The 21,385-nt window shown below is 42.3% G+C and overlaps 1 protein-coding gene across 2 annotated transcripts in view; it reads right to left on the bottom strand.

Moving 5' to 3' along the window:
- The window catches only part of Kitlg (KIT ligand), an 82,794-nt gene extending 67,057 nt beyond the window's left edge, over positions 1 to 15,737 (bottom strand). Inside the window, exon 1 of one of the 2 annotated variants that reach the window (XM_027394144.2) lies at positions 15,535 to 15,737. In XM_027394144.2, the coding sequence (XP_027249945.1) occupies positions 15,535 to 15,549 (15 nt within the window). In that variant the 5' untranslated portion in view covers positions 15,550 to 15,737. The remainder of the gene's footprint in view (positions 1 to 15,534) is intronic. The other variant, XM_027394143.2, reaches the window with a different exon arrangement.
- Between the last annotated feature and the right edge of the window lie 5,648 nt (positions 15,738 to 21,385).

Here is a 21,385-nt window from a genome sequence, read left to right as displayed (position 1 = left end):
GCTGCCCTCTATGAGCATATGTTATCTAAAAACACCCCTTCTTGCAAGCCCTTCTCCAGAGATCTTCATTCCATACTTAAGTTATCTCTAATCTTAACTGTGGGAGTAATCTGATAGACTCCTTAACCATTATCTGCATTTCATTTATAAATATCACCCAGATGGAACCATCTAAAACTTCTCACACCAATACAGTCCCAAGTTTGCCAGTTACATGCATCACAACTGGTACATATATTCACAGCATCATCTGCATGTCTATTGCACTTCGACCTCGGACACCTACAATGTAGTCTAAAATATTGAGAAATTTTTGAAGAAAGTATGATACACACAGGTGACCTGGGGGAGGGGGGTGGAATCCATTTGCTGTAACTGCCTTGCACAGTATCACCACTAAACAAGAAACTGAGAACAGATGAGACTTGATGATGGTTATAAAATGCTGAACAACTTGCTCAACCCCTCTGAACCCATATTCCTCTCCTGTACAAAGGAACTTGTCACATTGCCACTCTCACAGACGGGGCAAATTAGGACATAAAGTATGTGACACACTTAGCTCCCAGGAAAGAATCTGGCACACAAAATGAACAGTTTCAACCCTACAACCCTGACTGGCTCTTAATTCTTCCATATATCCAGCATCAGCAACTGGTACTTGCCTTTCAAGCTATCACACTTAAAGGAGTGTTTTTTAACCTGTGGGTCAAAGACCCCATTGGGGGTTGAGTGACCCTTTCACAGGGTTTACCTAAGACCAATGAAAAATAGCTATTTACCCCGAGATTTTTAACAGTAGCAAAATTACAGGTATGAAGTAGCAATGAAAATTATTTTATAGTTGGGGATCACCCCAAGATGAAGAATGTATAAAGGGTAGGAAGGGTGAGAACCACTGCCTTAAAGAAAGGCAAGCAACTGCCCACTGTCTTCCAAAACCTCAGTACAATAGTCATCATTTTTCTCTCTGAGCAGAATTATGTTGGAGAGACATATGTGTTTATGCAGGGGACATGGTTTCACGTGTCTCCATTGACATTGATGTGTAACAGTAGTAGCCTCACTTCTTCCTACTTTCCAACTTACCTCCTTGATGCCCAAAATGTGTGAATTCACGTCAGTAGGCATGAAAATATTAAATGCCCAAATCTATGCCTAGACTACTAGACAGTAGGCATGATTCACTAAAAATCTTAGTTCAGGGCTGTTGAGAGAGTCCAGCAAGGAAAGGGACTTGCTGCCACTGATAGCATAAGTTTGATTTCCAGAAGCCACATGGTGGATAGGAAAAACGCAGTCCGGCAAGTTTCCCTCTGACCCCTCTATGCATGCCTGCTGTACTATGCACACACTGGATAAATGTAGTAAAATCTTTTTTTTTTTAATCCCTTAAGAAATCTTCACAAAGACATTGGCAGTGTGTTACTATAAGAAACTTAGTTTAGCCAAGTAACTAAAAAAGAATTTTAAGTTATTGTGAATAGTTATTGTGGACTTCTGTGTGTGTGTGTGTGTGTGTGTGTGTGTAGAAGTTCAGGGAAGGAAGAGGAAGAAGAAGAGCAAATGGACCCCCTCGATGCCTCCCTGGAGAAAGACTCATCAGCATTAGGCAAATGAGCCACGGGGCCTTTAAGAACATTTGCTATGGCATGAATGTTCATGCACTCTGTCATAATTAGAAGATGCCGAAGTGAAATTTATTAGTCAGGGTGTGGTGGAGATAAGCAACAGCCAAACCACAGAGAACCTTGCATAGTGTGCTACGGTCTTGAATTTTATCCTGGTACTACAAAGACCAGTGGAAGAGTCTAGCCTGGTTAGTCATAGGTTAGCTTTGCCTAAACAACCATGCACAGTACACACTACAGAGAACCTCTTAAGGTTCCAGGACCCATCGTTCCTTTTGTGTACAATGAAATGGACATCTTCTCTGTGACAGACTATAGGCCAATACCAGACACTTGAATATAGGAAGGGAATCTCCTGTGCTTCCTTGCAAATTCTTATTCTGCTTTTCCTGGGTTGTCCCTTAAAAAATGAGACTCACCCAGACCCTTGGGAAAAGGTGGAAACTTCAGCTCTTTAAAAAAAACTCACCCTGCTCTCCTAAGGCCTTTATAGACATGGTCAGTGTCTTGTTTGTTCTCTTCCTTGAGGGGAGGATATCACAAGTAGACTTCCTACCACTACCACCCACCACCACCATCAACACTCATCAACATCCACCAACAGCAACATCTACCAACATCCACCACTACCAACAGCAACACCCACCAACTTCCTGATCACCACCCACCATCACCATTCAGCACCACCACCACCACTCACCAGCATCCAAGCCCACCACCCATATTTACTATCCACAACCGCCACCACCCACCACTTACCACCAACATCCATGACACCCCCCATCACGACCTCCACCACCCACCACCAACACCATACACGAGAGATTTCCCATCTGTTTTTCCTTGGTTGGAATTTTTGTGTCAGATCCTCCTCTGCATTGAACCAAATTTGGCTTTACACTTGTGGCTTGGTGAGTTTTGTCAAAGACACCCTACGTCTGTAGTAAAAGATTCAGGCAAGAACCCCTAAAAACAACTGAGATTGGAAAAGATTAGAAAGCAGGAGCTGTTTTCTCTTTTTCACCAGTGCTTTGAACAAGTCAGCACACCATCAAAAAACATAACAATTTAATGTTCCCTCGAAGAAGAACGGAATGCTTGTTTACCTGAAGTAATGGACTGACAAAAGAAACTGTGTCTGCCTTGATTGATACAAAACTTACTCCAAGAGTAACCTGCACAATTAAGACCTCAGGCTCTCAACAGAGCCACTGCCAAGAGGCTTGGGGTTTACTTCAATTGTACAGCATGTGCTTAGCATGTGTGAGGCCCTTAGGTTCAATCACCAGCACCAAAAAGAAAAAAAAATCACTGAGAAGAAACAGAACATGGATTTATAAGGGAGATTTTGAAACTGTGTCTCTTAGAGTTATTAAAGTTACACTTTAAAAATTAAACAATATAGTCCCTCCCAAAATACATTTAACTGGAAACATGAAGAAGTTACCTAGGTTTTTGGAACCCAATTTCTAATCCTTTACATACTTAGTTATTCAATGATTGTACTCACCTTAGGAATTAAGACTCTAGCCTCATTTTACAAATGAGAAAATCTAAACATCAAAAAAACAGAGTGCCTCAAAGTCTCTCAATTTGAAGAGCAGACTCTATGACAAAGAAAAAAAAAAGGAAAGGCTCATTTTGAAAGACATTAATAAACTGGTATCTAAATATCGTTTTGAATTTTTCTCCTCACCACTCTAAGCTGACAATAATATGTCTTTTGCTCTAGAATAGGACAAAACACTACCCTACTACTCATCACTGCCTCTCTTTACTCTCAAGAAATTATGTTAGCATCCTTACAGACATCCACGCCTTTTTGCCAGGCTGTTCGTAATGAATGACACAGCCCACATCTCATACTGCCCACAATCTTGCTTTGCTTTTCAATGAGAACAGCTTTTAAATGATGATAGCCATGCTACACATGGAATAAACTGACAGAGTAGGCAGAAGATGCACCTCCTTACAGAGAGAGGCACCTAAATTAGACAATTTCCCTGTACTACCTCATTTAATCCTATATTTTAACTTAAATTACCCTGATCATGCTTCATCTAGATCAGTGGTTCTCAACCTATGGTTGTAACCCCTGTCAGCGAGGGCATCAAATGACTTTCCTAGGGGGCACCTAAGACCATCTGCATATCAGACATTTACATTAAGATTCACAACAGTAGCAAAATTACAGTTATGATATAGCAATAAAAATAATTTTATGGTTGGGAGTCACCACAACATCGAAGAACTTATTGAAGTGTCACGGCATTAGGAAGGTTGAGAACCACTGACTTATAAGAAAGAAAGAAAATCATATATGATGGCATAAATGATTGACAGAGGTAGGATATATGCCTCATTGTGGCTCTAAATCTCCCTCCTTTTCCTCTGGTGTGTGCAAGCTATCAGTCAACACCACAAATATAGAATTTGCCAGCTAACTTTATAGTAGAAAACTTGTTTAACTCTGAAAGATTTCTTTCTATTTGCTTGTTTGTGGCTAGGGATAGAGCTGGGGCCCTTCACAGGCTAGACTAGCACTCCACCAATGAGCTGTATGTCCCCAGCTCTGCAAAATACTTATCGTAGAACAATTCTGAGAAAGTTCATCACATACATGTTATTTCCAAATTTAAAAGGGGGTGGAGAAGGAAGGAACAAGGAGAAGGGGGGAGGAAAAAACAAACAAGTGGAGGAAGAAAGGGAAGCTACAAAGTCTCATCACTCCATTTTGCCTAAGGTTACAGAAAGGTTAAACAAAGTTAAACACATTGCCTAAGACCCCACAGCAACCTAGAGTCAGAGCCAGTAGAAAATCCAGGTGCCTTTAACACAAAAGCCACATTCTTCCCACTCTGCCTCAACAATTAGGCAGATTTCTTCAGATGCTAAAATTGACATCTCTCAGCTTAAAAAAAAAAAAAAAATGTCAGGGAATCATGCTCTGAATCAAAATGGGAAAAGGTTAACATTGAGTCCCCCCCCCACCCCGACCACCACCCCCCTTAGGTTTCTGGCGCCAGGTTTACCCATGTGGACTTTGGATACAGACCTTCTGGCTCATGAGCCAGCCCACCACTGATGAGCTCTGTGACCTTGGGCATGTGACAGAAAAGGAACTTTGCTCTTGGTAAACTCTCTTGAGAATGGATAAAAGCTTCTACTCTTCTGGTTCACCCTTACAGTCTGGGCTTGACAACTGATTTCTTTAGGTAAATGAGCCATGACTACAGATGGACACACTGTTCCCATTTTCTTGGTGCTAATATAGTAACTTCCCTGGGTTTTATTCAGAGTTTCCTTTTTACCAGGCACTGGCCCAAGTTCTTTCTGTGGGGTTCATTCTTCATGGTCTCCTAAGAGAAGTGTATGTTCACCCTCTTTGATTAACAGGGAAACTGAGGCAAGGAGATTACATGAAAGAGCAGACCATCGGCTGCCATCTGGCCTAGCCTCTGTTCACCATGCACTACACTACAAAGTAGTTACATGGTAATACTGTTGCTAAGGATGCTGGAACAATGGTCTATAAAAAGTTATCACTTTGGGCCGAGGTAGAAAATGAGTCAGTATAATGCTTGCTGGGCAAGCATGAGGACCTGAGTCCAGGTCCTCACATAAACAGCCACCAGGTATGGCACTGCAGGCCCACAATCCTGGTGCTAGGTTTTAAATCTCTTAAATTAATTGTGTTGTGGTCTTCGCTGAATAAGTAAGGAATCCTGAAGTAAAGAACACAACACAAATGAATTACAGATTTAAAATCCAGACCTGATCATAAAGGCATTTTAATGAAAGAGTTTCCTTATCTGACTGTGGCCATTTAAGATTTTTTTTTTTTTAAAGCATGGACATAGAGTCAAAGCAAATTGATACACATAATCTCTACAGGACCCCTCTTTCCTCCGATGAGTTATCTAGAAGCATAATTTAAAAATATTTAAAACTCTGCTCCCTGCCTTTCAAGCACAATTCATTTGAAAGATGCCAAATCCATCAAGTAAAATGGCATTTTTACAGTTTATAGTGGGCCTCCCCCACAATCGTCAGAAGGCTTGGGTCCAGCACTTCCATCTAAGAGTTCCGGAAACAGGAGTTGGGGGGGGGGGCTGGAGAACTGCCTATGAAGGCCAGGATCCCTGACTTACAAGCCCTATTCAAACATAAGCATTGACACTTGTGGCCAGCCCTGAGGAGCTGGAATCAGAACACATTTTCCACTTAGCTGGAAACTTTAACTCAACTTTGCCTGCTCTCAGGTTCCCCTGGTTCAAAAAGATATGGGGGAGGAGAAGAAGATGGAGGAGGGGAGGAGTTGGAGGAGGAGGCGGCAGCAGCAGCCACTCAACCCTTACAAGTTATGTTCCTTTCCATAGCTGTGGAGGGGAAAATTGAGATGATCAACTTTGAAGGAAAGGCTTGGAGTTTACAAGGCTGTAGCACACGGTCATGCCGCCTCCTTGCTTTGGGCCTGTAGTAAGCACAGTATATTATGGTGCCAAGAGGCCTGTTCACTTTATGGTTGCCTGAAAGCAAAAGGGAAAAGGGAAATGGGAGCTCTGGGGCCCCGTACTCCCTTCAAGAACATGGACTTTTAAATGATCTGACTTCCTTTCACTAGGTCCACCCAGTAAAGGCTCTACTACTTCCCAACAGCACTTCAGCTGGGGACCAAGCTTTCAGCACCTTCCTTGCCTTGGCAGAACACAGCACTATGGCACAGGTGGTGTCTAAGCATGTGTGTAAATATGGGTGTGTGACATGTCAGTGATTAAGAGGGATTTAGTCTTTAGGATTTAATAGGTGGGGCTTCCGGTTCTACACCTTAGACTTCCTTGCATTTCCCCAACCCTCCCACCCCTGTTAATCTCAAGCAGAGCTTCTGAATCTTACTGAACTTTATTTATTTTGAAAAACTCTGGATTGGCAAAAAGGCCATTGTATTATGCACTTCAAAATAGTTTTGCTTGAAAATCTTGTGTAGTTTGTGGCTCAGTGTCTCCTTCATGCTAAGTTCAACATACACTAACTTAATAACTACTCTTATTATCCTTATCCAGTAAACAGCTCTTTCACTTCTTAGGCAGCTATGCCTTTGGGTACCTTTCACAGAAATGGTAATATGTGAAATGCCAGTTGCTAGGGCATCTGATAGTCTATCATTTGATTTTTGCTATGGATATGCCTACCTTGTAGTTACTTCTGTCCATTTAAATATGGGGTAAGTAAAATTCAGAGAGGAAAATCTAACTGAGGGCCACAAAGCCACAAAGTGATGAAAACAAGAATGTAACCCATCCTGACCTCTCTTCACTCAGATGGTCTCTGGTGATACAGGATTATAATCCTCAGTAATGAATGAATTGCCTACTCACTGAAAATTATTGCTGTATGTGGTGCACAGAGTAGGCTCCAGAGTTAGATGAATATGAAACCAGTAATAATTTTTTAAATTTAGTATTACTTTCAAAAAGAAAATCTTGCAAACAATTGTACCAATTGTCAACAACCCAAATCATCAGACATTCATTTATTTCATTGTGTGTTGACTGAGCATATACCATGAGCCACTCTGCTAGGCAACAGTAACTATGATTTTTTGTCGAAATTCTATTCCTGGCAGCTGTTTTCACTATCTGAATCACTTTTGCTTTCTCTTCAGTGTTCCTGTAAACAGAATTTGTATCTTCAAAGTACTGAACAAGTCACACTAATGTGCTTGTTGAGTCACACTACATCTCTTTGGGTGACAATAGTGGCAACATCACAAATTCATGGAGGAAATGCCTATTTCAGTTTCCTCATCTGCATAATGAAATTTAAAAAGAAATGACATCCACCTCCCAGAAGAAAAGTGAAATGAACTAATTAATTCTGGAACTACTTCCTACTAAGCCCCACTTTGCAATGTTTTATTTATTACCAGAATGGTTCAGTTATCTAAAACAATGGTGGGGAACTTTGAAAGAGCTTCACACTTTATTACTTTACATGGATTATAGCAAATTTCAATCCTTCAGGCTGAGTTATTCTTAAGAAGGCATGTGCACAGAAGTATCAACCATAAGTGGCCAAATCAGCTTTGCATTTAAAGTCTAAATTGTTTAAAATGTTGACTCAAATAAAGGAATTATTACCCTCTCATTGTGAATGGTAGATTTCAAAACTAGTTGTAAGTATTAGAAACCATTTCTGTTTTTTAAGATTAAAATTCTTCACAGTGAAATGTACATTTACATGAAATAAAACTCTGCAGCTTAGTAAATTACCAAACATAGCCCTAGAAGTGGAAAAGAGATTTCTATTGTTTTCTAAGTTGAGTTAAGGTATAGATTACTGTGGCTTTTAGACACTATAAACATACACAAAAGCTTTAAAAACACTCTCCTGGGAAGGTCTTAAATGAAACAACCAAAAAAACCCAACTTTTAATTTGTTACAAAAATAGAAAAACGATGCAAATTGTATTTCTATATAAAATTAATTTCATCTAAATATTAAAAACTTCATATTAATCATCTCTGTTTCATTGCTCATAGCCATTGCCATTCAGCTCTTATGAGGACCACCTGGAAATGAAATGCACCAGGCCCTCATCTGCACAATTGCAACTTTCAACAGGAGAGACCTGTGTGATGGGGCAAAGGCTCCATGGAGAACGTACCAAACATGTCCAGCGAGGTCTACCAAACACAAGCTTTTGGGACGTGTCACTGATCCAGGCCAAAGCAGCCACAGAGGTCTGAGTTGGTCGTGAAAACTGGAAATGCTTCATGCATTTATTATTTCATGAATGCTAAAGTGTGAGTTTATACAGAAGCATAAGTAATGACTCTGCATATGACTCCTGGCGTTTGTTTCACAATCCTTGGGCTTGGGTTTTCTAGATCCCATTATAAACTAGTTTATATGAAAACACCTCTCCTCTGCCTTCTCAGGGCTCATCCAGCTACCATTCCACAGTGACTTGAGTTTTAACACACAGCGCCCACAAAGGACAGACCCCAGGCAATAGCAAGACCTTGAGAACAAAAGAATGTTTTCTCTATTAACTTTCTTCTTCCAAACCCAGGAACTGGTGTGTTCTCACAGGATGGTGATGGGGATGGGGTGGGGACAACCCAGAAGCCAGCAGAAAGCTCATCACACTAGACTACTAGGACCCCTCCACATGCATCAATCATGCCACAATTTTGAGTGCCGGCAGCAATCTTGTCTATGTGCACTCAACACACACAAGCCAGCAATGAGATGTGATTCACCCTGAAGTTTAGTAAGAAAATGGAAAAGGCCATTTGCTTCAGGGATTTCATGTACATCAATGTGAAAAAGAAGTTCTAAGCACCCATGGGGCTTTTGTTCCTAAGATGAACTTCTGGTGGCAACAGAATTATGTGTGTACAAAGCAAATCCTTTACACACACACCCAACCCCGCCAGGCTGTGTTCTTCCCTCCAGGGTTTATACGGGGACACAGTGAAACACCAGAGACGCCCTTTCTGCAAAGATGACCCAGCCTTGCTTTTGTAAGTGGGTACTGTGGATGGATGGGTTGCCCTGTGCTCTTTTCGCAACCTCTTTCATGGTCACCCTAGAGAGCAAAGGCATTCTTTGCAAGGCAACTAGGAGATGCTTCAGCTGCAGTCTGTGTACAGAGAGCACACACAAAAAGGCCACCTAATCACTCCCGTCCTGACAAAGCCAGGCTCTAATCTGCAGCCCTCAAGTAAGCCAAGCATGGCCAAGAGCTACAGGTGCCGAGTCAAGTGCTAAGTCTGCATCCAGATAACCAAAGGGCTGCTATTGCTGTCTTTGTTTTTCAGTTGTCTGGAGTGTTGCCTCAATTGGGAACTTTCTTTTAATAGGCAACTCATTACTCTCTGGTAGTACTCAGAATTGAGCATTATTGCCATTGCTGTGGCACTTTTTTTTCAGAGGAATCTCTAGTCTCTTGGCTGCAGGAAGGTCCAGCTGGCTTTTAAATATTCTGATGTCAACAAGGAGAACCGTGGCTTCTGACATCTAAAGAAAATCTGTTGCCAGCTATGCGTCCTGTATCCAATATTAGCCAAGGAAGTGAGGTGGAGGGGATTGCTTTGCAGGCGCTCTGGACCCTAGTAAATGCTGAGGCAAGCAGGGACTTGGCAAACATCACTACAGAGCTAGCCTTCCCCAAAGGCTCCCAGTTCTGTCCATTTCTGTGACCTCAGCTACAGCCTCTTATTTCCACTGTCTTCTCAGTATTAACTCTTGGATGCTATTCAGGGATATTAAGCCCAAGGTCACGTACCTAGAGACAACAAAACCCCTTCCTCTGGCTCTCTCTGCCACATCACCAGATTTGTCTTTCTGTTTTCACCCCATACAGATCTCGGAGCCTGGCAGGAAGACACAGGAAAGCACTACCTCAGAAAATGTATGCTGTGGGCTGTCTGACTCTGTTCAGGATTCTCTCTCACTCAGAGAACTCAAAAGATTAGACAAAAGTGGAGGTCTTCTTCAATTAGAAATGCCATTCTTGTTTTAGAGAAATAACAAGCAGCAGGAGACATTGCTAAATAAGAACAGTCTAAACTTGAATCTTAATGTCCCCCCATCAGCTGGTGCATCATCATAAAACAATGGTAATAGCTGGTATTCCCACAGAAGCAATGGCCACATAAATCTCAAAACCAAAGGAAGCTCCCACGCCATATGGTTCCAACGTCTCTCTTAGAAGTATTTTAGAAGAGAAGGATTTTTAGAAGCAGAAGCACTTAGAAATAACCAGTCCTACTTTCCCTTCTTCCAGTTGAGGAAACAGGTTCAGAGAGGTCCAAATAGTCTCCCAAAGTCACACAACTCAGCATTCAGGTTAAGAAAAGAACACAGGGGCTTGAGCAATGGGTCAGCGGAAGAGCACTGGCTGCTCTTCCAAAGCACCCAGGTTCAATTCCCAGCATCCACATGGCAGCTCATAACTGTCTGTAGCCCCTAGAACTGTCTAGGGGATCTGATACCCTCACACAGACATACATGCAAGCAAAACACCAATCCACATGAAATATAAATAAATAAATTCAGAAAGAAAAGAACACTGTCCCCTAATAGTCAAGCCAGTGTGTCAGCCTAGAAACAACCAGTAAAATACAGCCAAAGGACACAGGCGGCACAGGTAATCTTTCCTTGGATGACAGATATCATGCTTTGGGGAAAAGGGAGAGAGAGAGAGACAGAGAGACAGAGAGAGAGAGAGAGACAGAGACAGAGGCAGAGAGAGAGAACTAGGAGGCCTAATTATATGAAAAGCACCTACCTTCTTTTTTTTTTCTGGACAGACAGAAATAGGTAGGGAGAGATAATGATAATGGCAGTCCTAGCCCCTGTAAACAGTTTTCAGTATGCCCATAATTAAGTCAAAAGGCAAACATCTACCGCATCTATAAATCAGCAGGGCTGGAGTCAATGGTTCCCATGAAACAGAGACTGTATGCACATAAGAGCCCCCAGCACCAAGCACTGCACAGGTATCTGGTCCCCATGGTCTCTCTCCACACATAGGTGACTAAGCAAATGCCGAATTCCTGCAGCTGCTGGTGATTCATGTTCCTGAACAGATAACAGATCTCTACCCAGAGATTTATATCCTAATGCCTTACCCTGTTTTACAGATGAGGGTGGGGGTCCCCAAAAGTGCATAAAGGGGGTATCACTAGTCATTGCCTGGTCGAGGCAACAAAGAAGAAATGAATGAATGTGTATCCTCACTGAAAAGAGCAATGGCAACAGCGTGATAGGAAGCTGAGCAGTTCTTAGTCTTAAGGAAGACAGACCCTCAAAGCCATAGAAGATGAACTTGGTGCTAATATACAAACTGGAGAGAAATTAAAGGAATGCCCCCCCCACTTGTTTTCCACCCTAGTTCTCTCACTTTCAGCCTGAAAGAAAACTTGAGAGAGCTTCCCATCAGCAGGTCCACACACCACCCTAGCTTCTGGGCATTCCTAGTTTGGCCTGTGCTAAGGACAGCTGATAATCAGATGTCAGCTTATAATGGAGGCCAGGCACTGAATTAAAGGACTCAGATTTAGACAGGCCAGCACTCAGCCTCATCCTTAGAGGTCATTTTCCTCTGGCTTTTAAGGTGACAGGAAGGCAATTCCCTTCTCAGGAATGTATTTCAGACTGCAGTGACAGTGGGCTGCTATGCAGATATGAGGACTGTTATCTATAACAGTCCTTTAGTCCTTTTAGCCACCATCTGAGACACATCTTTATAACCATTTTACCAGCATCATACAGATTACAAAACGGAAATCCCAAGATGCCTTTTGCCTAAGGTCATTTGTCTACCAAGTGGTAAAACAGGAATTGGAGCCTAAGTCTTCACAGGCTAGAGCCTAGAGTCCTCCCTCTACCATATTTTAGGTTCTCCACCAACAGGGAGAGAGAGGAAAAGGAACATGAAAGAAACTTCCCAGGCTATTTTGGCAGGGATTTTATTTTTAATGTTACTTAAGGAGGCGCTAAGATTTCAATCACCTGTCATTAAAGAACAAACGCTCACTCACAATTTGCTATCTTCCCATCAGCAGTTAGACATAAATAAAATTTAGCAATTTTAATTGGTTTGGCACTGACTTTCAGATTTCCATATGGTTATTTTCCCTGTTTTATGTTAAATGTAATCGACTTAGCACTTGAGTCTCAAAGCCTTGGCAGAATGTATCAATTAAAAGCTACATAAATTAGGACTATTGGAAGCACACACTGCAAACTGAGTGACTGCAAAGACGGGATTTTAAAATGCTCTTTTCACAAATATGTTAATTTTTCTATATTGTAGCTGCCATTGTCACCCACATGACAAATATTTCATAGGCAAAAGAAGAGGGTATTTTTCTAGTATAGTAAAAGCTAAAATTCTATCTGTTACTTCCGAGAGCTTCAGTATTCCTAAAATAGACCTTTCTACATTGTTTTCAAGGTAGATTTTTCTTGTCTCCCTAGTTCTGACATTGACAGCACTCACAACAGCTATGGAAACCTGTAGAAAAACTAAAACTTAAGCATAACAGGCATGAACACAAACATTGACCATACCACTGGCTGCCTCTCAATTGCAATGTAACATATTAGAGTCCCGTGTTTTTTAAAGTAGTTACTTATAGAGAGTGATACTTGTTCTAAAGCAGAATCACAATTTTCTTTAGACACATGCAATATGGAAAACACACACACAAAGACAAACCTCAAAAATACAAACCACATTCTTCATTACAGACTTAAGACATAATTTCTTGTCCCGATTGCTCAGCATGACTGCTGTGTGTACTTATTTTCCAAATACAGAAGTATATCACTGGTATTAAGTAAATCAAAGAGAAGTCCATCAAGCCCCAAGTGGCTGCTGATGGAATTTTCACACTTATTTAGCTTGATTGAAGGCTCAAAATGCCTGGTGTCCCCATGATTCTTGCAAAGCTATATAATTTAGATAAGTACTTTCAGAGATTATCATTAAATTCTTTTTCAACTTATTGGGTAATGAGAGCATATCAAACAAGGGGATTATAGGGGAAGTTGGTATTGATCCCATATTTATAGTAGACTATTTAATAAAAATATTTTCCTCCCAGGCAAAGATAACACCAAATTTAAAAGGAAAAAGAAAACTGAATCTTTCTTAGTGTCCAGTTCTCTTACACATGCAGAGCTGTGCAGAAAATTCCTTTGCAACTCTTGGATTAGGAGAGGTGACAATAGGAAAGAGAATCTAATCCCCTCCTTCATCGCCATGGATTATTTTATTGATTTTGTGCTATTTCCAGTGTCGTCTTTTTCAGGGACAAGAATGTGAATTGCTAGAAGTATCCTTTAAAGGAAACCTTGAAGGTCATTAGAGACAATGAATGCCTTCATTCAATGTGTGTACTGCCCTCTTTTTTGCCTACAAACCCTTTATCAGCAGCAAGTTCCCCCCAAAAGGGCCTGCACTTTAACTTGGTCCAAACAGGTCACATTTCTAAAATACTTAAGTTGTCTCAAATATCTCTGGTCGGCAGCACTGAGTCACTTGCACCACCACCACAGTGTTTCAGGCTAGATCTACCTCTTTCTAGTTTTCAATGGAATTATTCCATGTAATCCTATTTACACAGCCATTTCATCAAAGCGAGAAAGGCGATTACAGAGCTCGGGCTTGTTTTGCAAAGAGGGTGCAAGGATCATCAATCCTACTGACTCTCAAAGTGACTCCATAGCACATTGCTGGGCTTTGGCGTGTTGGACATTAACCTTGCCTGTCTCCTGTTTTCTTGTTTAAATACGAAGGTTGGGGCTCTCTTCCTGAACCAGAGGCTGCTCCACTCAGAGCCGCCACCATTATTCATTCAAGCAGATGCTATTATAAAAAAGAAATAGGTACCCCGCCCTTGTTTATTATTGCACAAAGCAGAAGGCACGCACACACCAAGCAATCACAGCAAAAGTTTTCTTTGTTGCAGGAATCGTTAACATCCGCATCTCAAAAGAGGACACTACAGGGATTTCAGGTGTGCTGCACTGGGTAAAAACTAACCTGCTTGAAGGGACGGATACCGGACTTCTATTTCTCCCCCAACCTCACTGACTCAAGGAGAGTGTTCCTAGGGAGAACATCTTCAGTATACCAGGCCAGACTCCCTCCCCCATCCCTTTCCAAGTCAGGGATAGGTGCTTTTATTCTTGCTGTTTCCTAATGGGTCCGTCTTCAAGCCTAGATATCTATTTAAAATAAGACGCCATATGAGTAATTTAATTAATTACTTGCAACCAACTGATGCCTTGATCAAAACTGAAAATGAGTACAAACCCTCAAATCCCAACCCCTTCCATACATTTCAGAAATTGCAATCAGCCACAGAATTGGGGTGGGGGTGGGGGTGGGGGTGGGAGATGTAAATGAGCAGCTTTAGCCAACCTGCTGCAGCTAATAGAACAATTGGGAAAGGAAGAAGCATGAAGAGGTAGCAACCGCGAGGGTGAAAGGAACTGTAGAGAAGAATACTACAGTGGCTCTTTCAAACCCGCAGCCAGATGTGTGCGTCAACGAAGAAAAGACATAATTGTACCCCCGGGCAATGTTTTATGCATAAAGGGCAATTTAGCGATCCTGGGCATTATCTCAATAACTATCCTTAGGAGGTGCACATTAGAGAAAAAAAAAAAAAAAAGAAGAAGCAAAAAGAACTTTTACTGTTCTGTAATGGAAGAGGGCGTCATGCAGTGTGGAAGTACTACTACTCCATCTAGAGCTTTCTGGAGGGCCCACCCAGAGCTGTGAACCCAGCCGACTTCTCAGGCTGCCAAGTTTTCCCCGCCTGCCGGGCAGGTTCTGCACCCGGCCTGGCGCTGCCGCCTAGGAGCTCAGGGTTGGCTTCACTCCAGTGGCTGCACCCGCGTCCGCACCGCGTCCCGCGCCCACCTGGGGACTGCACAGATAGATCTGACTGGGAGAGCGAGTGAGGGTGGCGCGTGGGAAGCTGTTTCATAATCTCCGAATCCACGGGGAAAGACCTCCCGAGCAAAAAAAAAAAAAAAAAGCTGTCCCAGTGATAACGCGAACTCTCAGGCCAAAGAGCGAAGCTTGCATCTGCGGTTTGCGACTGACAGCTCCAAACTTCGCTGCTGCGGCTGCAAACTTGCCACCGGCTCCCTCTCACTCCTGGCGCTCCCCAGCTCCCGTGCTCACCCCCCTGGGGGTGGGGGTAGGCTCGGGCTCGCACAGCATGCCTGCCTCCCCCGCACCTTTCTGGCTCACCCGGCGGGCGCAGCCCCACATGGCCCGGCTGCCGGTCCCAGGGCGCGCCGGGCTCCCCGGGGCTCTGGGCGCGATTTTCTTGGAAAGCCTTCGAGCTCCTCCCGGGCGTGCCCTACTCACTTGTGTCTTCTTCATAAGGAAAGGCAGCGCTGCGATCCAGCCCAGGCAGCGGTGTGGCGACTCCGTTTAGCTGTTCTGGAGCTCCAGCATATTGCACGAGCAGCGGCTGCAGGTAGTCCCAGCATTGGGTAGCCCGAGCGCAGCGCCCTGTCCTTGGCCGTTGCTTTCCCGCGGCACTCCCGGTCCCAGTGACACACAGCAAACGAAGCCCGGACTGCTGCGCCGCCAGCGCTTTTTATACAGCTCCCTCGCCAGCCCGCCCGCTCCGGACACGCCTCCTTCCCTTCCGGAGCCTCAGGGAGGCGAGCAGCGCGCTGGAGGGCGGGGATCGTCCCAGAGGTTGGACAGATCGGGCCTCGTGCGTCCCCTGCCTGGGTACTGGCCAGAGTCCACCCGGGCGCGGGGCGTCTGGGACGCAGCTGAGCAACCTGCAGCGGCCGCCCGCTCGGCGCGAGTCCCAGCTCTGCAGTAGGCTCACCTCGCACCGTCGGGGGACCGTGGTTACACCCCGCGCTCCAGAGAGGGTCCCAGCTCTGTCCTTTAGGGTGTAGCTGCGCTGCGCGACAGGCTTCACCTGGTTCTCAGCAAAGATTTTCCCCACCCCACCCCCCACCCCCCCCGCCCCCGCCTTAGGGAAATAGAATCAACAATAAAAAAGTTTAATTACAATCTATGATTTAGCCATTGTCTTAAGCAGTCTTTCTTTCCTTCCTTCTTTCTTTCTTCTTCCTTTCTCTCCCGTCCTTCTTTTTTCTTTCCTCTCTCCCGCCCTGCCTCCCTCCTTCCCTCCTTTCTTTCCTCCTCAGTTACTTTAGTGAGCAAATTATTGAGCCAAGGTCAAATGTTACTAAGGCAGATGTTGTTTTCAAGAGTTTCCCACCTTGCCTTTAGAAAACAAACTTGAAAGAGGTTGCTGAATATGCGAGCTGTCCTCACAGCAGGGGTTTTGAAAGGTCCACTTTTTGGTTAGGAAAGTTTGTAAAAATCGAAACGATAATGCAACAGTCAGAGTAATAGCTAACACCATTATGCGATGGCTCGATTATTACGATGTGCAAGAACCATGCATAAATTCTCTCTTTAAATCTTTCCCATGGACCTAGTGTATAGAGCCGGGTGCGGTGCGTGCCTGTGTGTTTCCCATTTTACAGATAAAGGAAACAACTTCAAAAGATTAATTTTCCCAATTAGTCAAGTACAGAGTTATAGTTTAAAAATCCAGAACCTTAGATATACTGCCTTAAAAAAATGCCAAACAAGAATATTCTTGATTTTCCAAAAGCACTTCAATATTTTTACACTCAATTGAGAAATAATAAACAGCGATTGGTTATTTTTATAAAGACAATGTTAACCCAGCATCCCCATCAGTAATCTTTTGGAGCAAGGATGCTGCATAAATTTAGGAGTCCAGTCATTCTCATAAGAGAGGAGTATTCCAAATTTGCTCTGATTGGTTCAGTTGCCATTGTTTAAAAACAAAACAAACAAACAAACAAAAAAACACACACACAAAAACCGGAGTATGCCAAAGTCATTGTGCTTCTTGCCTACTGTGGCTGTGAGAATTTAACACAGATAAAATGGTGTAAAACATCACACGTTAGTCTTAGTGCTGGGGGTCAAAAGTCTAAAAGGCCTCTTGTTGAGGGAAAAATCAGCTGTTGTCAAGACACATTCCTGTAGGCAGGCTGAGTGAGAAAACTCATTTCCTTGCCTTTCCCAGCTTCTAAGACTGCCCAGGTTCGTACACTCATGGCCACCTTTATCTTCAAAGTCAGTAATGCTAAACTGAGCCTCATATCAGACAATGCTTACCTTCTGGTCTGCCTCCCTGTGGCACTTCTAAGGATTTAGGAGATTGCATTGGTTTACCTGGGTTATCCGGAATAATCTTGCCACTTTAAAGTCAATTGTTTAGCAATCTAAATTCCACTGACAGCCTGGATTCTTGACAGAACATAAATCACAGATTCCAAACACCAGAGCATGACTACTTTTGGGGCTAATATCCTGTCTACTTCTCTCATCCACAAGTTTGTGGAGAACAGAGCAGAGGTAAATCTCTGCATCCTTTGTGGAAGCTCCCAGGAAGAGTGAGTCCTTCTTCAGTTACAAGATTACTAATTTTTGGTGGTGGAGACCAGAAGAAAAGCTGAAACTATTATACAATTGACTGATTTTTTCTAAAACTTTCAACCAAAAAGGTGCAGCAAAGCATTTTTATGGGAAGTGCAAAAAGGCTAAAACTGTACCAAATATAGCCACATTAGAAAATCTGCAAAGAGCCCCAGTTGAGGGCCCTACACTGCCTGGGGAGTGGTGGGTGGATGGGGTGGGGGGTAGACTGGGGGTGGGGGAGGAGGGTTGGGGGTGAGGGGAGGGAGAGGGAGAAGGGACTTGAAATAAGCTTGTTCCCTAACTAGAACTAATAAAATAATAATAATAAAAAAAGAAAATCTGCAAAGTAATCTTAACATAGCCTTGCCGTGTCTCTTTGGTTTGTCAGACAGAATCTTCCCAAATACTTGCTGTATGTACAAAAGAGCTTTATCTCTACAATTTGCATTGAGATCTATTGAGAGATAATTTTGAAGAAGGTTGATTCCCCTGTAGACTGTAAAAGTTGTCTCCAAGGTTCAAAGCCAGGCAGGCACTTATAGCCACAGGAACCCTGAGATGACTTCATGTGCTTGATGGTTTACAAAATGGCAAACTTGTTTACAACATTAGTATATGCTAAGAAGTATATTTAATAATACAATAATCAACAACAGAATGTAACAAATGATTTCAAATGGATGTTTTCTGTATAAATTTTCTCTATCGAGGAGAATTAGTATTAACAACAGCAGGCTTGGTGGTACATGCCTTTAATCCCAGCATTTAGGAGGAGGCACAGGCAGGTGGATCTTTGTACCAGTCTAGCTAGACAGGGCTATATAGTAAGATTGTGTTGAAGAAGAAAGGGAGGTATGAATATAGATATGTAAAGTATTAAAAAGAAATGCTTAATCTGAATAACTGGGGCATAGCAAGTGTTTTCCTCTATTAAACTTACGTTGTAGAGCTGGGGAGGCAGCTCAATTATTAAAAGTACTTATTGCTTTACCAGAGGACCCAAGTTTGGCTCCCAGAACTATTAGGTGTATGTAACTCCAGCTTCAGGGAACCCAACCCCCTCTTCTGACCACCATGGGCACCTATGCACCTATAGCAGACACACAGATACACACACACATACACATGAATAAAAATAAATATTTTAGAGAAAGATTACTTTTATGTGAGCCAATGTGATGGCTTAGCAGGTAAAATGTTTGCAGTGCAAATCTGATGACCAGAATTAAATCTCTGAAACCCATGTAAAAGCAGAAGGAGGGCATCATCTCCACAAGGTTGTTCTCTGCCCCCAACATGCACCCTGTGGCATGTGTGCATCCCCACACATACTGTACATATGCATGCATGATAACAATAAATGGAAACATTTAAAAATCATTTGAAGTCAAGTATTTATTTTCCTTAATGTTAATGAAGTGTATTTGACAAGTAAAAATTGCATGTGTATCATGTACAAATATATATACATATATATATATATAATTTAAATTCTATTTTTTTATTTTACATGTATGGGTGTTTTGCCTACATGTATACCTGTGCATTTTGCCTGAATGTACATTTGTGCATCATGTGATGCCCAGACAAACAAGAATAAGGCATTGGGCCCCCAGGAACTGGAATTATAGATGGTTGTGAGCTGCCTTGTGGTGCTAAGAATTGAATCATGGTCCTTTGGAAGAGCAATATGTATTCGTTTTTATAATTAAACGTTTTTAAAGATTTTATTTATTTATTATGTATGCAACATTCTGCTTCCATGTATATCTGCACACCAGAAGACGGCACCAGATCTCATAATGGATGGTTGTGAGCCACCCATGGTTGCTGGGAATAGAACTCAGGACGTCTGGAAGAGGAGTCAGTGCTCTTAACCTCTGAGCCATCTCTCCAGTCCCTCAATATGTATTCTTAACATTTCAGCCATCTCTTTAACCCTACAGTGAAATTTTAAAATCAAGCTAATTAGCATGTCTGCATTCTCAATGCTTAGAATTTGAGGACTGGGAATATTTAAAGTCTACTTTCTTAGCAATGTCTAAGTAGGCAGTATATCTTGAACTGTAGTTATCACTCTGTCATTTCTGTGGTCCAATCAAGTTACTTGAAAGTCAAGGAAATAGAACCAAGACAGGAGAGGGATTGGGAAGAGCTGATAGTAAACAGAACATCACAGGTCAGCTCTTCCTAAGCTGAGGAGTGGGTCAGAAACAATAGCCTTTATAGTTGGAATTTTTTCAGCAGACATAGGTTGGCATGCAGTCCTTATCATGAGAGAAACAAAGAGCTATTAATAGAGGAAAGATGATGTCCCACTAGACAAAGCCAATGGGGTGTTTTCTCATGGAGTAGTAGGCTCCCTACCACACAGTTCAGAGTTCAAGATACAGCATGCTGGGCAGAAAGCCTTCCTATGATTATTTAGTCTTCTGGACTTCAGTGCTATTAGTAGGGTAGTTCTTTGTACATTTTTAAAAGTTAATCCAAGTAATGGAAAAATTGGGGACATTTAATATTTTTGTTGTTATTAGGCATGTTTAATTTAGAAAATAGATGTGACAAATCCTTGTCTTGAACTCAGGACCTCCCCAGCCTCATGTACCTGTTCTTTTTAAAAATGGCACCCTGTACTGAAACCTGCACTGCCTAAGCAAATTGTACCAGAAGGGTGCCATCCATTTCCAATTTAGAAAACTAAAGAGGAGACCAGGACAAAGGACAAAAATCATTCTCTGCTTATAGAAGTGCCTTTGCTGGAAATCCTTTGGTGGCTTGCCGCTGCTCTTGTCACAGAGACTCCAGAACCTAACAAAGGCTTTAAGGCCTCGCAGGCATATCCTGAGGTCCTCTAGAGGAAAAGCATCTCCTACTCCCCACAGCTCTCTCTCATCTTAGTGCATTTGCATATGCTCCCTTCCTCTGCTTGGACTACTTTGCTCCACTCTCTCTGAGATACCTGCTCAGTATTTAGGGTTGAATCAAGTACCCTGTATTCTCTTCTCCAGTGAAGCTGCTCCTGATGGCTTCCATTTGCTCAACTCCTCTTATTATAAACTGGATCATGAATCCCTTCCCTTACACAAAACAGCTGCAGTTTTACATTTGTTTGCTTTTGTGATCATTTCAACAAAACCAAAGACTGTGCATACCTTCGTGCATGCATAATTTCATCTCCAGTGTCTAGGACTGTGAGCACACACTTCCAAATCCCACTCTCATAAATTAAAGAGACCAGTTATTGGGGAAATGTCTTAGATGTAGAACTTCTAGGTACAGATCAGAAGTACTAATTCCATTTTACAGAAATAACTCTTGTTTTTAACTCACTGGCTCACTTAGTAGACAAATATTTTAATACCTCTGTATAGTATTAATACATTTTCATAAAATTAATGTTTTCCTAAGGCACTATTTTTACCCAAATATTAACAATTAATAGTCAATCACTTATTTCTTCTAAGATGCTTTAATATTATTAATAATTTCTTCTAACTCATTGGCCATTCTTATCACTTTAATATTGTTAATGACTTTTTTTCCCAACTCATTGGCCATTCTTACCCCTGTCTTTCTTCAGAGAAGTCTTGCGACTCTCACCTATCTGTGGATAGCATTTCAACTCTGCTGCCAAATTCACTGTTATATGTGTACAAATCCAGCCATGATACTTCATTGCCAGCACACGTATTTTTATTTTTGGTACCCGGGGAATAAAATGTAAAGATTC

The sequence above is a fragment of the Cricetulus griseus genome (assembly GCF_003668045.3).
Source record: "Cricetulus griseus strain 17A/GY chromosome 1 unlocalized genomic scaffold, alternate assembly CriGri-PICRH-1.0 chr1_0, whole genome shotgun sequence".
Lineage (NCBI taxonomy): Eukaryota > Metazoa > Chordata > Mammalia > Rodentia > Cricetidae > Cricetulus > Cricetulus griseus.
Note: the sequence above shows the minus strand (reverse complement) of the source record. Positions and strands in the feature narration are given on the sequence as shown.